The 17,972-nt window shown below is 40.2% G+C and overlaps 1 protein-coding gene across 6 annotated transcripts in view; it reads right to left on the reverse strand.

The window, feature by feature from the left end:
• dyrk2 (dual-specificity tyrosine-(Y)-phosphorylation regulated kinase 2) overlaps positions 1 to 15,148 on the reverse strand; it is a 30,561-nt gene extending 15,413 nt beyond the window's left edge. For 2 of the 6 annotated variants that reach the window (XM_086270372.1, XM_086270375.1), the window contains exon 1: positions 14,429 to 14,688. Coding sequence is in view for 2 of the 6 variants with exons in the window: in XM_086270370.1 (XP_086126496.1) it covers positions 14,988 to 15,027 (40 nt within the window). In the remaining 4 variants the exon portion in view is untranslated. The other 4 variants (XM_086270370.1, XM_086270374.1, XM_086270373.1 and 1 more) reach the window with 4 other exon arrangements.
• Between the last annotated feature and the right edge of the window lie 2,824 nt (positions 15,149 to 17,972).

Consider the following 17,972-nt stretch of genomic DNA (forward strand, 5'->3'; position numbering starts at 1 on the left):
AACTTAAGAACTGCCTCTGAGGGAGCAAAGCAGTCACTTTCACATCACTTTTAAAGGGGAACCAGTGATATAAACAAGAGCAGGCCAAACATTACCACATACTGATTGCACAGGGTTAATACGCAGATTTCAAACAGCTCTGACCTGAACCCCCGAAAACGGTGACAGGACTCCAAGGAGTTTAAAGGGAAAAGGTGTCTGACAACAGTCAAAGTTTTCATGTCTTCTCTGCCACTTTGGGTCGTTCACGGGAAACGTAACTAATAAATGAAAACATAAAGCAACAAAGAGAAGTTCAGTGGCTGACTCTTCTCGCCTTCACACAGCCAATCAGGACTTTACGCTGTGAGCTTCAGATTGTGTTTCAGGAGGTTATAGACACAAATGCCTGCAGCACAGATGGACGTGGTACAGGATACTTCCATGTGCTACCTGGGAAATATCACATGTAGATGCTCAACTTTCTCAGGATAAAATATTTTTAAAGCCTCATTCTGAAGTAAAATCAGCATTTATCAGATTTCACAAGTAAAGTTGGTTTCAACAAAAACAGCCCAAACTCTGTTTTAGATGGCTGATCAGTAAGCTAACCCACCCATTATGTTGAGTCGTGCCTGTGAGCTTATTTCTGTAATAATTCAATCATCGGTGAATCAGAAAGCTCCAGATCATTAAAATATTTTCCGAACAGCTGGAAATGAAAATCAGAATCTTCCGCTGGCTCGTCATGGAAACAATAAATGGATAAACAAAGAGGACCCTTGCAGGCCACCGTCCGGTGACTTTCTGTGTCGGTGCAAGTTGAAGCAGGCAGATGGACCGTACTGCTGCTCTCCGCCTCTAATCCAAACTTAATCCCGCTAATGAGGATGACATGGAGGGTGAGGCAAAACCACATCGGCAAGCCCACAAGGCATGACGCAGGACGCCGAACAACTGCATGATGAAGTCGGAGACTGTGGACTAATTTTTGTTAGTCCAAAACTAAAACTTTTATGTCACACTGGGATTTTAAAAAGCCGCCATTTTTGCCTATTTGATTACATTTTATTGGAAAAAACTTTTAATCAGTTAGCCAGAAACACTGTAGTCAGATCAGGGCTCTAGACTAACTTTTTGCCACAGTTGCACTGTTGCGCCCAACTTTTTTTTTTTTTTTTCCCCCCCTTTCTTAGGTGCACCAGCACAAAAGTTAGGTGCAAACAAATTTTTCATCCGCATCGCTTAACACCGCAGCTTTACACATTCCTTTTTTTTTTTTTTTTTTTTTAAATTGCTGTCCATACAGAGAATATTGATTTCTAAATGATTAATAATCTTGTCAACTAGGGCTGCCACAAATTATTATTTTGATAGTTGATTAGTCACCAATTATTTTTGCACTTAGTCGACTAATCAGATCATGCATCCATTGGACATAAAACGTACAGCTTATTGCACCAGCATGCATCTGCTCTTATATAACTATCATTAGTTTACAGCTTTAAGTGTTTAAGGTATGTGCTAACTAAAAATAAAGACAAGATGATGGTTTATTAAATTTTAATGACAACTGCAGATTGTTTCGGTGGAGTTTAATAAACTCAGCCGTCTGCTCCTTGCTATCTAAAATATAACTGGACAATGGGAAAGAGCTGGATGAAGAAATCACTGAGAAGGTGTGGTATGAAACATGGAAAGAACATAAGAATACAACTCAATCATTAAAGTGGAGAGAATTCATCTGGAAAAATCAAATTTGCTACTTTATTACACCTAAGATTAAAAATAAACAAACCAATACACAACAAATGGCCTGTATTTATATAGCGCTTTACTAGTCCCTAAGGACCCCAAAGCGCTTTACATATCCAGTCATCCACCCATTCACAAACACATTCACACACTGGTGATGGCAAGCTACATTGTAGCCACAGCCACCCTGGGGCGTACTGACAGAGGCGAGGCTGCCGGACACTGGCGCCACCGGGCCCTCTGACCACCACCAGTAGGCAACGGGTGAAGTGTCTTGCCCAAGGACACAACGACCGAGACTGTCCAAGCCGGGGCTCGAACCGGCAACCTTCCGATTACAAGGCGAACTCCCAACTCTTGAGCCACGATCGCCCCCAACAACAGTGTTGGAGGCTGTGTGGATGGGATGAACCAGACCATACACACATTTTCTGGAAATGCAGAAACATTCACACTTCCTGGGTCAAAATTCACTCAGCTCTCTGTGATATATTAGTTACATAATTCCCAGAACTTGCCTTGTTTTGTATCTAGGCTACTTGGAAGGTACTGTAGATGTAAAGGATCGTTACTTGGCTAAGATTCTCCTTTCAACAGCAAAGAAGGCCATCACCAAAAACTGGCTTAAGACAGAGACACCAGGAAAGAAGCAGTGGAGGACATTATGGAGATGGAGAACTTTACATATAAACTGAAACTGACGGAAGAACGCTTTTTGAAGGACTGGGGGAAATGGCTAACGTACAACAAAAAAAAAAAAAAAAAAAAAAAAAAAGCTGAATGAAGATGGACATACAAAAAAGAGAATTTGAAATGAATGATTGAAATGTTTGACACCGCAGGTAGGGTTGCACGATTTTGCATAAAATGAGAATCACGATTTTTTGGCTTAGAATTGAGATCACGATTCTCTCACGATTTTCTTTTCCAGTATAAATATTTATTGTACTTATTAACTGCACATCAACTTCATAACAGTTGAGACTGAACATAAAAACAATAAATAAACATTAAAAACAACAAATGTCTCACGTTTTTCTGTTGCTGCAAAATGTTGTACTGCTTGAAATCCCGTCTCCACCGTTGCTCGACACTGCGTGTATAGAGCAGGTAGTGCAACAAAATAATAGAAAAATAGTTGCTGGACGGCACTGTGTAGTGTTTGTCTAGGGTGTTGATCATTTTCCTAAATCCCTCGTTTTGCACAGTGTTGATGGGAGCCATATCTTTGGTCAGGTGATAAGTGATAGCCTCCGTAATTTCTTTGTGCCTGTGAAAGTTCGACCTGTATAGGGAAGTGCTGTATAAGGTTCCTGTTATTGATGTTTTGGTGGTTGACCGGGACGGATTTTCTCCTGTCACTTTCTCGTCATCCCTGACGTGCTCTCCGTTGTTTTTTCCCTGCTAATTTTAGCATCACACCACAGCTTCTATATCACGTGGTATAAGGCTCCGCCCTTGTCATTTGTTGAGCAGGAAGAGTGAGCGCTTGTTTTCATGCAGATTACGTCCCGGATCAAAATGCGGTACAATCGTCGTCTTTTTTTTTTCTTTTTTTTTTTTTTTTTAAATCGTCGTAATTTGGAAATGAGATCGCACATAAGTATGAATCGAGATCGCGATTTTCTAACGATTAATCATGCAGCCCTAACCGCAGGCATGTTTCCTTTTTTTTTCCGATTATCATTTTTGATAAGATAGTTTGTTCCTTCCCCCCCCCCCCTCAAGTCTGTTGTCTGCTTGACGTTTATTCTGCTGTGTAAAAACTATAACTTTAATCTCAGCCAAACCGATTTACTCAGGAACAAATAAAATACTGAAAAAAGCCAAACAATAACATTTTTAAGTTATCTAAGTGACTTGTATATCATGTTTAACCTGAGTAGCGAAAGACGGCGGTGGGTTTGAAAACGATTTGCTGGGAGTCTGGTGTTCTCACCAGAGTGAGCCTTGAACCCCGGCTAGCCATCGAGCTGGTGGGTAACAGACGTTTTGAAAATATGCGGTGTCTTGATAAACTGAGCAGATATTTCAAGTTTACACAGCTACATCCTTGCCTCAAAATATGTTACACATTTATTTTGTGACCCAGAGAGAATAATAACAGTAATATTAAAACTAACTAGCAGCCGCCATAGTTGAAAATTGAGCAGGGCCGCACTATGAATTCTGGGATAGGCTGGGCCACGAAGTATACACCCGACCCATCCTTCAAATCTGGGGAAATCAAGGGCACATTTGTGGGCCGCATTTGTCAGTCTTCGAATTTGGACCGTCTTCGTCGTGTCGCTGTAACGTAATCGGCCTACAAATGTGGGCACAGAAGGATGCGGTTCCTGAATTTGGACACAGCTACGATACCGGACACTGCTTCTTCTTCTGGGTTTAACGGCAGCTGGCATCCTTGTACATGCAGTGCTGCCATCTTCTGTTTCAGTCCGTTATTATACTCTTAAATCCTACTACTTATTCCTGTGTCTTTTGGGATCTTACAAAGCTTCAAACGACGCGTCGACTATTAGTATTCTATGATTTTGATAGTCGACGTAATCGTGACTAGTCGACTAATCGAGGCAGCCCTATTGTCAACACAAAGTTCTCCTGACTACAGTAGCTGTAATGCTCCAACAATCCATCAAGCGGTGCGGCTTCGTAGCTTACCAAAGTCATACTAAAACATTTTGACAGATTTTTGAGCGCCATGTACTACATAAAATCAGTTTGTGGTCAGTAAGCACAACCAAAATTCATACATAAAGCGCACTTTTGAGGAAATAAAAATATTTTAAGTGCGCCTTATAGTCCGAAAAATACAGTGCTGAAAAAGTTATTGTGCTTAAAGTGCTTCAGTGAGCTGAAATTTAAACTTCAAATATCTCAAGATATATAAAATAAACAGATAGTCCAAGTAAGATATTCAGTTCGAAGCTTTTGAGGCACTTTTAATTTTGACTATCTCTGATTGGTTTAGACCACGATATGGGCATAATGTGTGTCTGTTGTTGGCCACACAGAGACTTGCTGAGACTTTTCAATGATCAGAACATAGCATAAGCATAGCAAACAAAAGATCTCCGGTTCGATTATTGGTTACCTGTCATGAGTAAAACCCAATTAGCTTGCAGAAGTGTCCACAGTCTGAAAAAGTTCCAGTAAATGAACGAAGCTGCTGTTTGAAGCCAAAGATGCTAATAAACATGACATCCTCTCTGTTTGAGTCACAACAGCATTTGAGTAATGGCAAACATGCATGACGGTAGGTAACGTTACACTAAAAATACTTGAGGAATGCACCTTACTGTGGAGACAGAGGCGTCTGTCCCCGAAGCATCTCAAACTTTAACAACCTGTTCTGACTGACAGACCAGGCCCTATGGCAGACACAGCCAACCTGAAGAAATACATGCCAGGGCTACCCACGGCCTCCTGCTACAAGCAATTTGAACAAGCTCAAGGCATAATCACAAACAGAGAAAAGGAGCACAGTGGCCAAAGCTACGCTAACAACAAGAATGGACGGTCATGCTAGCAGCTAAGATAGCAGGCAGCCACAAAAAACAGCTCAAAGTTTAATATTTGTTTCTTAGTGGAAAATGAAAGTGCTTTAATACTACTGTTATTGTTGACTTTTATCTAAGAAGACGCAGTACAACATGTAAAAGTGACAGATTCAGCCATATTTATCACATCTGGCTCATAAAATATAATAAACAGGAAATGAGCAAAAGCAAACAGCAACAACCAGGGATGACAGAAACTGTACAAAAACACATACAAGGCATTTCATCATGGAGAAACAACGGAGCAAAGAGAGCCCTTACTGCACATTATGACAGCATGTACACGGACAGAAATATACCTCACTGTGAAAACTGTTTTTTCTTGCATATAACCATTTTTGACATCCATCAAAGAGACTATGGATTTTACCCAAAGGAAAATCACCACGACTGTGATCACAAAACGACTTTTATTTTTACATACAGTTTAATTTACTGAAGCTTGAAATACATTTATAAATAAGAGGAAACATACGAGGAAAATGCACTGATGGTTACCCCATTTTTATAAGATGGATAGTGTTTTTCAGAGGTTCAGAGCAGATATTGTACAGCGATACTTTCTGAAGCCGACTTGGAAACAGTTTTAGTTTAGCTGCAATTCATTGCAATAAACTTTGCAAACATTTTTTCTTTTACTCTGAACGTGGACAATTAGATTTAATATTGAATGCCAGTGTATATTTGTTATCAGTGTCTGATTACTTATAATCCATGTCTCTGTCAGGCCTGAAAATACAGAAATCAGCTGACTCCTAATGTTTACTACAACTCTTACTTAACAAATTTGAAAGAAACTTAACCCTTTAAGACCTACCATAGAACCAAGTCCGCCAGAGCTTATATTATATTTTTACATGCTGTAGTGTCATTTTCGGGAGCATTTCAAGTTGATATACATCAATACAACCATTATAGCCCAAATTTTAATAATATGTCTGCATTAAGTCCATAGTAATTACATAAATTGCAAAAAAGTGCAATAAACTCCAAAAAAAAAAAAAATTGAAAATCGTTTTTTTTTTTTTTTTTTAAAACATACATTTCTAGTTAGAGAAATTTAAGGGGCTTATCCCTCAAAACTGTAAATAGGGCTGCTCAATTAATCGAATTTTAATCACGATTACGATCTGGACTTTCAACGATCATTAAAAATGACTGAGCCGATTATTAGCCCCTCCCTCATTTATCCGCGACACCTTAAAGGCCAGTCCGTGAAAATATTGTCGGGCATAAACCGGTCCGTGGCGCAAAAAAGGTTGGAGACTGCTGATTAAGAGGAGCCGAGGAAGATCTGAAAGCTAAGCAGAAACTATTTGGAGAGGAGAGTGACTGCCGTTGGTTGAAAAGAGAGGTAAAAAAAACTTCAGTGGTGTTGCACACTATTTTATATTATTTTTTAAAGTCATTGTTAACCCTTTAAAGCCGGTCAGAGCAGCACGCTCCGTTTTGTGTAACTATTTTTAAATCCCCATAGAACCTGAACCGTGTAAGCTAGCGCAATAATTTGTTTTGCATATGAAACCGGAGGAGTTGTACTTACATCTTATGCCATCAGCTTGTCCTCGGTCATGGTTTCCTTCCACATATAGCTTTGCAAAAATTGCATAAAAAGCGCTTGCAGGAACAAAAACATAATATTCCAGAAACACGCTTTGCCGATCCGATCAGCTGTTCGTAACACTTCCCACAGTGAAACAGACGTCAGTGTGAACTATTGCATGTCCGCCATTTCCTGGCCGAAACCGGAAGTGACGTCATTTTCACGGAAATGTAGTTTTTACTTGTAGGCCTTAAAAGCCTATACTGGTCATGTTTGACTTTTCTGAAAAGTTTCTGGGAAGCTTAGAACTCGAATTGCACTGCTGGAAATTGTTTATTTTGATGCACGTGCTGTTTTCTTTGCAAATTTGCATCATAGGATTGTTTTTTCGTTTTTCCTGCAGTATATAAAAATTGGTGTATCTCCAAAATAAAACTATGAAGACACTCAAAATAAATTTCCTGTGGTGGGAAACTATTTTTTGCAACTTTTTTGTATTTAAAGTTTTGAGGGATAAACCTCTTAAATTTCTCCAAGTAGAAATATATGTAAAACAACCAAAAACGATTTTCAATTTTTTTGTAGTTTATTGCACTTTTTTGCAATTAATGTAGTTACTATGGACTTAATGCATACATATTATTAAAATATGGGCTATAACAGTGGCATAGCAAATTGAAATGCTCCCAAAAATGGCACTACAACATGTAAAAAAAACAATATAAGCTCTGGCGGACTTGGTTCTATAGTAGGTCTTAAAGGGTTAAATAAATATCGTCAAATAATCGAGATCTCAATTTCAGTGAAAATAATCGTGATTATCATTTTTGCCATAATCGAGCAGCCTTAACTGTAAATACAAAAAAGTTGCACAAAATAGTTTCCCACCACAGGAAATTTATTTTAAGTGTCTTCATAGTTTTATTTTTGAAATACACCAATTTTTATATACTGCAGGAAAAATGAAAATAAATATTACAATGCAAATTTGCAAAAAAACAGCATATGCATCAAAATAAACTATTTCCAGCAGTGCAATTTGAGCTCTAAGCATCCCAGAAATGACAAAGAAAGTCATAAAGTCAAACATAACTTTTAAAAACACCAGTATAGGCTTATGAGGCCCTGATGGTAAAATAAAAATACATTTCCGCGAAAGTGACATCACTTTCGGTTTCGGGCCAGGTAATGGCGGATAGGCGATAGTTCGGGCTGACGTCTGTTCCAACGTAGGAAGTGTTACGAACAGCTGATCGGATTGGCAAAGCGTGTTTCTGGAATATTATGATTTTGTTGTTGCAAGCGCTTTTTATGCAGTTTTTGCAAAGCTATGTGTGGAAGGGAACCGTGACCAAGGACAAGCTGATGGCATAAGGTGTAAGTACAACTCCTCCGGTTTCATATGCAAAAAAAATTATTGCGTTAGCTTACGTGGTTGCAGTTCTACAGGGATTTAAAAATAGTTACACAAAACGGAGCGTGCCCGCTCCGACCGGTTTTAAAGGGTTAAAGTCCTTGCTTCAGTCAGAAAAATAAAATTATCAGCCAATAAAAGCATTAAAAGCAGAGGTTAAATCTCCAGAGCAGCTCAGGCTCTAACTCAGACCATCCAGTGTCCTGCTGGGCTCTCAGCCCTTCATCAACTCTGCAGGGGCTCCTGCAACACGTACTGATAGTGTAACAGGGATCTGTACTGAAGGCGCACACAGCCTGCCTCGCTGCGAGCCCGACAAATGCATGCTACCGGAGTGGAAAAGCAGCGCTCTGAATGCAAACTCAACACCGAGCTGGAAATGCCAGAGAGCCGGCAGGCATGCTCGGCATGCTGCTCAACCGGTCGAGTGGGAAAGTCAGCGCTGTGACGCTCAGCAATGTCACAAGCCAGCAGAGGTGCTGGAGATATAAAAGATGTGGGTAAAAAAAAAACTACGAAGCTCCCAAAGTCACAGCATGCTGTCCCTCACAGGGTCCTGTAGATGACTCACTGACATTTAGTTGAACTTCTACACTATTCCCTACTTCTAACACTGTAAAAATAGTGAGTGAAGTATCATAAAAAAAAATTTTTTTAAAACAGACGCCCATGGCTGGGTGTTAATGACACCCAAATTTAGCAGCACATACAGCTGTGGAGTCAAAGTCCCTCAGTTTTGAAGCTGCCGATTGGCTGTTAGGACTCTGGTTGGGCAATCCACTAATGTAGAGGTGTCAAACATGCAGCCCGGGGACCAAAAGTGCTCAGCCAAATGGTCCAACAGAACCTGGGTGGCTTTACAAAGTGTAAAAATTGCAGTAAAGCCATTAATTACTTGTATGTTTTTATCAACACATGCTGCTGTTCCTTTGGTGGTGTGCTAACATTACTATGCAGGAGGGTAAACAAACTGTTTCAGTCATGAAGATGTAAACTGACTTGTACTGCTGCTGTTCAGTCACACATGTGAAGACTTTTCAAACTGTAATTCATCCAAACTCTACTTTTAAAGAGCAGCGGTTAAACCAAGAGCTGGACTAAAGCATCAACCTATCGCCTCAGGAGGCAGGTATGTGCTGGGTATTCATGTTTCTGTTTAATTATGGAAATCGGATGCCGTCATCATACTTATTCAGGCTGCCTCGCCTTTTTAACTTTTCACTTCCCTTTCAGCAGCATCTTTTTATTTTAAAGCCACAAATTCTGCCACATTTTCACTGTTTGGACTTTGAAACCTGATTTCTGGGTAAAATCACCAAGAAAATTAATATCAGAAAATTCACAATTTCACCTATTTTTGCCCTTTAGAAGTCAAAACTAGTCACTTTATGGCACAGACACTCAGATACATGAAGATAAAGACAGGGAAACTGGGAAAACTCGTGTTAAGAAACAAGAATTAAGCAGTAGTGCATTCAAATGGAAAACAAGAACAAATCAGCCCGATGACATCCAAACCTTTCCATTTCAGAATCACTGTTAATTAGCAGCAGCTGGTAAAAACCCACATTAACGAGGTTTGTCGATCTATCTGCGAGAGTGATGATCAGCACTACTTGTAAACAAGCAGCTGTGATGTTTTCAAAGACAGAAACTCTCTGAATGTGGGTATTCTGATAACCAGGCACCATCTGCTTTGACACAGATAACCGAGACAGTTGCAAACTCCGCCCTCCTCTCAAAAGCACCTTTTAAAACCCCGTGTGCTGCTGCAGCAGAGCCAGTTTAACAGACATTTGTCAGCACGCAGCGTCAACATTACGACATCCACCCCATGCTTGTTGGTGTACAGTGAGAAACTGGGACACAGATCTGGAAACAGTGCATGAACTGGCACAAACTGCCAGCACACAGCAGGAAACAGACTCTGATTCAAGCAGCTAATGAACTGATTATAAAGCAGGTGGTTAGACGAGGATGAGGGATGAGCAGGGAAAGCTTGCTACAAGTCTGACAGTTTAAATGACAAAAACAGGACTGTGATCACAGAGTAATTATACTCTGTATCAGTCACTGTTTAAACTTCATTACTGACAGCACATCGCTGGCTTTGAGCAAATGACAGCAATAATATCAGAGCTATGTTACATCTGGCTGCCTGCCTCTGTTTACATCACTGTAACTGAATACAGCAATGTGCAATCAAACTCAACTGCAATGCCTTAGTTCCTAAAGATAGCATAATACATTGCAAAGCATATACTTCATGCTACTACACATAACACCCTTACATTATCCACAAGACAAGCTTCAAATAAATTTGGCACAACTGCCTGACATACACCTTGCTGTATATATGAGGCCTAAAAAGGTTAAATTACCTGTTATTTATTTCATGAAGCACGTGATATTTCTTTTAAATATGTTTATTGTAGAATTAGAGTGAAGATGAGTTAACACTAGGGCTGGGCCATATTATACCGTTCACGGCAATACCGGTATAATGTTAGGCAACGATAGGAAAATGAAATATCGCGATAGAATGGGAGTAAAATGCGCATGCGCAGTGCCTTTGTTTTCATACGCACATGGCCGATTGTTGAGTGAAACAGATGAACCAGAATTGGTTTGTAAAAATGGTGCAACTTCCATGATGTGGAACTGGTTTGGTGTTTGTCCGTCAGATACACAACAAAGCACATTTTTTTGCAGAACATGCAAGCAGCCGTCGTTATTGTCGTATTTGTCGGACTAAGATGCTCTTAAATCTGGGAGTAATCTGGGTCCTAAACTCCGTATGCTTCAGGTCAAACAACACTGCAGCATCACTTAGAGTTAAAAACTGTCTAAATTCTTTCATCTTTAATAAAATGATCAGCATTGCTGCTTTACCAGGTGTAACTATAAAGTTTAACTTCCAGGCATCCATGAAAACAAAAGTTATTACATTTAACGGAGTTAGAAGTTAGCAGGAAGCTAGCGGAAGTTAGCTCGCTAGTTTCGCTAGTTACCTAAGCATGATATAGCATGTTCTGACTGAGAGATTTCTGAAAAAAATCAAACGTACAGCTCTGCTATCACTTCCAACATAAATGAAGACAGGAAACTAAACAGCAGTGACGTTTGTAGGGTTACTGAAGTTGGGCTAGCTGGTATATAATGATGTGCTACGTGATCGCTAGCGACACAGCTATGTTAGCATAACATAAACAGTGAAGCTGGAGGACGAACACTAACACTTTTCCACTTATAAAAGTTAACGTGAAGGTTCTTCATGGTTAGAGACAAATGCAATCGCATGGCAGGATGCTGTAAACGGACCAAACTTCAGTCAGGAGAACAACTGAGATAATCCATCCACAATATGAGGTTAGTCATTAATAGACTGCAACAACATGGGAATAGAGCAGCTACCAGAGAATTCAACATTAATGAATCAATGGTACAGAAGTGGAGGAAGCAAGAAGAATGAGTTTAATAAAGTTTGATTTATCTGACTGCTTTGTTTCGCTTAATGTGCCTTATAATCCCGTGCACCTTATGGTCCGAAAAATGCGTACTGCACACTGCAGTTTAATGTTGCAAAGCACCTCTTTTTAACTTCAGTGGATATTATACATGGTTCTGCTCAGGATATGTCAGCCCATTTCTACTGGAAATGCCTTTTGGTTAAACTTTCAGCAAGGAATTTGCATTTGCACTGTTACATTTTTATAAAGCTTTAATGTACATAAAAACCAGCTTCTTGTTTAAGTGAAAATAAATGGAAGGTTGTCTTTTTGCGCTAGTAATGTTGTGGAGTTGTATTTTGTCTCGCATCAATTATATCGTCGGTTATATCGTTATCGCAAATTTTCAAATATATATCGTGATAAATATTTTTGGCCATATCGCCCTGCTCTAGTTAACACAGTTTGAAATAAACTTGTGAAAAACAACTTAACAGTAACAATAGTTGGGTTGTTATGTAAAAACAAACAGAAACAGGCAGCACAACAAAACCTAGATATTATTACCAAAATGAGGTATATGCCAACACCAATCAAGGAAGTCAAAAGAACTACTACTACTGTGCCAAGTTAATAAGAGCAAATCTTGAAAACAAGAAATACTCGTTTCACCTTGCACAACACATCCCTACGTTATCCTCAGATGCCATAAGGACGTACATACATGCATGTGTATGTATACACATACATGTGTATATATAGCCTGTTTCAGTTTAAGCGTTGTTTTCAATAAATTGCATCCTCAAAAAAATGTTTTGTCTCACTCCCATTTCTTCTTGTTGAAGCTCTACTTGAAACCTTGTTAAGATCCAACAATGCAAAATACAAATCCCACCCAAGTGATCTTAAACTTTTGTCTGGGACTGTAGTTTGTGTATGTGATTCTACTCTTAAACAAGGGTTGTTTGAGACTGGTGTGACTGTTACTAATGCTCAAAAAATCCCACAAGGATTTTTTTGTTTTGTGCTACCAGTACGATAAAGAGTAAAAATAGTATGGTCCACAGTACACGACAGTAAACAACACAGTCAAAATAAAATTGCCACAGGTGACCAGTAAGGGCCTTATACTATGAGAGACTGCAGAAATTGTTCGATTTACAACACTGACAAAAAAAAAACAAAAAAAACACGAAAAGTAAAAATGAAGTTAAAGGTGTAATTTTTACTTTAAAGGTAAACCTCCATTTACATTTTGTGTCGCACTTTTCAGCGTTTTAGCAGCTGGATGAAATTTGTACACAAGTCAATTCATTTCCACTGAAACTGTGACTGCAGCAATCACAAGTTTTTTGCACACTAGTCGGGGTCTTTTACCCTAGCAACAGGTGAGTTGCCAGGGGACCTACGTGACTGACTTTAGCGATCATTTTTCCAACGATTGCCATAAAAATCCACAAATTGCTCACAAAAATGATATTCATTTTCCACCTCACAACTGGGGTGATCGGGGACTTACTTGATCCCTTCCCTTAGTTATCACACATCTAGAATGGTGGATAAGTTAAGTCACATGGTTAGTGGTCAAGAGTCTCCAAAACCTCAATAAGCAAAACATAAAGCCTGTTTTCCAAAACCCAGTAACCCTGGTTATCACCTTGTCAACCAAGCTAGTTGCTGAATAGTTCCCTAGGTAACCCCTCCTGTGGCTACCATTAGCTTTTACATCCATGTGTGTATATTTAAGGCCCATTTTCACTAGCCAAGATTAGACTACCATTTTATATCACAGTGTGAATTGGTACCTCGCTAACCAGGCTAGCTAACAACTTCCTAGCTCAAATATAAACACATTTTCCATGAGCAAAAGTTAGAACTCCATTTAATATCATGATGCTAGCAAGCGCTAACATCAGCTAACAACTCATTAATATTTTTAAATGCCTTTTCAGCACCCTATTTAACAAGAAAGTAAATTGTACATATTATACATTTGCTCCAAAATAGGGTCACGTCCTTAAACAAACAAACAAACAAACAAACAAAACAGCAACAAAGGTTTAAAGTAGTAGAGTATTAAAGTAGCTAACCAAGCTAACAATTTCCCAAGTCTGCCCCACATCCGGTTTCAAGAAAACATCTAAATGGGCCAAAGCTGTGGCTTCAAAACAGCAGACCAAAAACCAGCGGCTGTCTATATCCAACATGTCCAAAAGTCTATGAATACACCAGCCAAAAATAGCATCAGTGTAAATAAAGGAGTTTATGGCTAATAAAGCTTCAAAATAACCACTATGGCCAACCTTCAGGCTTCAAAACAACAGTCCACGCAGAAATGGATGGCTACGCCCTTTAATCTGTTTATACCATAAGTAATTTCTGCTGTGACTTCCTCACACTAACAGCATTAATGCAATGCTAATATACCAATCAGGCTCATCACGCAAAATGAAACTGCCTCCAACCATCAAAGTATTTATTGACATTAAGTGTATGATAAAAAAAATAAAAATAAAACCAAGCACAATCGTCAAACCTCTGGAGAGCGAATTAATCTCGTATTAATGGTTCAAACACAGACGCCAGGAGTGTATGAAGAGCTTCCATGCTAGCACAAAGCCACTGAATCCTTATATGAATATAAAGGCAGAATATCAGCTGTAACGCTCAGCGTGAGGCTGTCAAGCTCCTTAAGATTTTAGGAAGTGATAGGAGGGGGAAACCATACCTTTAATGTGGAGCAAACCAACTGACCTCTGACCGAAGATTTATTTCTGTCCGTGGAGCCGGAGGCCAAGAATTACCCGGCAACGGAAAACACGCAAAACACACAGAAACCAGCAAAGCTAACATCACACACAGGGCACCAGGAGAGCCAGGACACCGAGGAGTAGCACGGTGACAAAGGCAGCTTGACGGAGAGCAGAAGGAATAACCGAGCAAGGAGAGACTGTGGGAAAAGCTACTGCTGCTGTCACTTCTCATCTGTTTGCTAAAAATTAACCTGACGGACAGAGCTGATTTTCCTTCCTTCACTTCTCCCGCTGTCAGCCCAGCTAGCTCCCAGCTTTTATGCTTAATTTAAAGAGCAGAGACCGAAAAAGGCGAGCCTGGAGGGCTGCTCGTACTGGAGCCACTTAGCTAGCACAGCCCCCAGCCCTCCCCGCTCTGCTCCTCCGTGTCTCACTCACTACCTGCCGTTAAAGACAGCCAGAGAAACACTGGGGCATCTCCTCAACCGTGGCCCGGCTCAGGTGCCTTCTGTCGGATACAAAGGGTATGCTCACCCGTCGGAAGGACCGAGGTTACGGGCTTCTTGGTTAACATGGCGGCCGCTCCTCTCCTCTGGACTCAACTGTGCAGAACACCTCCTCTTCCTCCATTAGCCACCCCTCCTCTTCCTCCATTAGCCACCCCTCCTCTTCCTCTACCTACTCCTCCCACTTCTCCTCCTCTCGCTCCTTCAGACCCCGAGACAATTAGAGACGCATTAGTGCTTCCATCGCCTCATTTAAATATAAACAAACAAAAACAAATAATAAATTAATTTTGTTATTTATAATAGTTTACTGTTAAATCACCGATATATGTTACAGTAGTAGTAGCAATAAATGATGATGATGATAATAATAATAATAATAATAATAATAATAATAATAATAATAATAATAATAGTAATAATAAGGGATTATATTAGATTTTCAAATGATAAATAGTACATTGGTGATGATGAATATTAAACACAGTAATTAATCATGTAAAAAACAAATAAAAATGTAAAAAGATAATGTAAAGACTAAAGAAATATATAAGAAATATAAAATGTGAAATAATATGAGATAATATTGAATATTTCTTCATTATATTCATTTTAAAACATTAATCTAATCTAATCTATTTTAATTTAATTTAACCTCCTAAACCACCCGAACTCTTCCACGGCATGCATTTTTAATTTACCTAATTTAGCTAATTTTTGTTTCTAAGAAAAATGAGAGCCACATATTAGGATATTCATTTAAAATTTCGATAGAACAGTAGTAGTATAATGTCCTCGTAAGCAATGTTCCCTCTAAGCTGCGTGGGTGAGCAATTGCGCACTGCTGACATGGTCTCTGCACAGAAAATCTGCGTTGTCCTTGGAGGACAGGACCAACTTCACACCCGATCAGATTTGCACACTGTTAGACCTCTGCCTCACCACTATATATTTCAAGTACAACGAAGGCTTTTACAGACAAAAACATGGCTGTGCCATGGGCTCCCCCGTGTCACCTATTGTAGCCAACCTTTACATGGAAGAAGTGGAAAGGAAGGCTCTTGGCTCTTTCAAAGGAAGAGTACCCAGCCACTGGTACAGATATGTAGACGACACCTGGGTCCTTCACTGCGCACATTAACTCTGTGGATAAAAACATCAAGTTCACCAGGGAAGACACAAAGGACGACTGTTTGCCTTTCCTGGACTGCGCTGTGCACATTGAAGAGAATGGCAACCTCAACATCGAAGTTTACCGGAAGCCCACACACACGGACCAGTACCTCCTCTTTGACTCCCATCACCCTCTGGAACACAAACTTGGAGTAATTAGGACCCTACACCACCGGGCAGAACATGTTCCCTCTAAGCCTGAAGGAAAAAAGAAGGAACACACACATGTAAAGGAAGCACTCAAAACGTGCGGCTATCCTAAATGGGCGTTCTTAAAGTCAGCAAAGAGGCACAGAAAAGAAGATCAGACACCAGCGAGGGAGGATAAGAAAGACAGACGCAACAACATTGTCATCCCCTATGTAGCCGGTGTATCAGAGAAACTCAGGAGAGTTTTCTCCAAGCACGACATTTCAGACCCAGCAACACACAGACAAAAACTGGTTCACCCGAAAGACAAAACGCCAAAACACAAACTTAACAATGTGGTGTATGCTGTACAGTGCAGCGAGGAATGCTCAGACCTCTACATTGGAGAGACCAAACAGCCACTTCACAAGCGCATGGCACAACACAGAAGAGCCACCTCCACAGGACAAGACTCAGCAGTCCATCTGCATCTAAAGGATAAAGGACACTCTTTCGAGGATGCCAATGTTCACATTTTGGACAGAGAGGACAGATGGTTTGAAAGAGGAGTGAAAGAAGCCATCTATGTCCACTGTGAGCGACCATCTTTGAACAGAGGCGGGGGTTTACGACACCAACTCTCTGCCATCTATAATCCAGTTTTGAGATCCCTTCCCAGACGCCTTAACGCCCACTCACATCCTGGGCCATCTGATCTCAGGAATTCGCATGATAAGGTGGGGCCAGGTTTCACAATGAACTCACCCGAAACTCTGGCTGATTGGGACCCACACCCAGTTTCACACCTTGGCTCAGGCGATTAGAGGATCATCAGGGGGTCCTTTTGTCCCTCTGTGGGGGGTTACTCCCACTAGGTTTATATCTGGGACTCTCCACCATTTGACCTTAGAACTGAAGAAGCTTCTCGGATGAGAGGTGAAACGTCTTCAAGCAACTTAAAGAAGTCCAGACGCTTTTCTTTGCAAGCTCCTTTGACAACAAGAACAGTGAACATTAATAAATGTGATGCCCATGTACTCACCAAGTAATTCTGACCAACTTGTTTTTCTTTGCTGTAAGTCCCAGAAAGCTGTCAGTGATGCTGAGGAGAGCGACGCTCTTCATAAGCCGCAGTCTTCCATATGAGGACATCATCACTTTACAGGCTGTGTGTGTTTATGAAGCTGCTTGGAGACCAAAAACATGTTTATGTGACCGACAAAGAGAGGTTTGTTGCTGCTGCTCCTGGGCAGTGTTGTGTAGATAATAAAGTTTGTTCAGTCACTACGTGAGTGTGTGTGTGCATGTGTGATCTCAGGTTTCATGGCTTTTACTTAAATTACACAGTGTAGCATGCTTGTGTAACACACAGACACACACACAATAGGTCAATTCAGCAGACTGGGACCACACCCAGAATATTCTCAACATCGACTTTACTAATTTTAACCAAGTCTTGCTAATCAGGTCATGATCCCAGACTACAGCTCATTCACCAAAAACAGCCTCCTACAGCAGAGCAGTATCAGTTACCATCAATGAACTGAGCAAAGATGTATCAGAGTGAACTTCCAGAAGAATCGTTTTAAAACACGTTTTTGAAGGAAAGTCAACACTGCTCAACATTAAAAATGGAATTGAATTTGGATCATTCAAAAATAACTGTCCAAATAAGTGCCCGTATTTGTTTCAAGATGGCTGTTGATTCATT

Source organism: Aulonocara sp. 'chitande type north' Nkhata Bay, linkage group LG17 (genome assembly GCF_057382095.1).
Source record: "Aulonocara sp. 'chitande type north' Nkhata Bay isolate Kocher_YH1m ecotype deep benthic linkage group LG17, A_spYH_male_GT1.1, whole genome shotgun sequence".
Classification (NCBI taxonomy): Eukaryota; Metazoa; Chordata; class Actinopteri; order Cichliformes; family Cichlidae; genus Aulonocara; species Aulonocara sp. 'chitande type north' Nkhata Bay.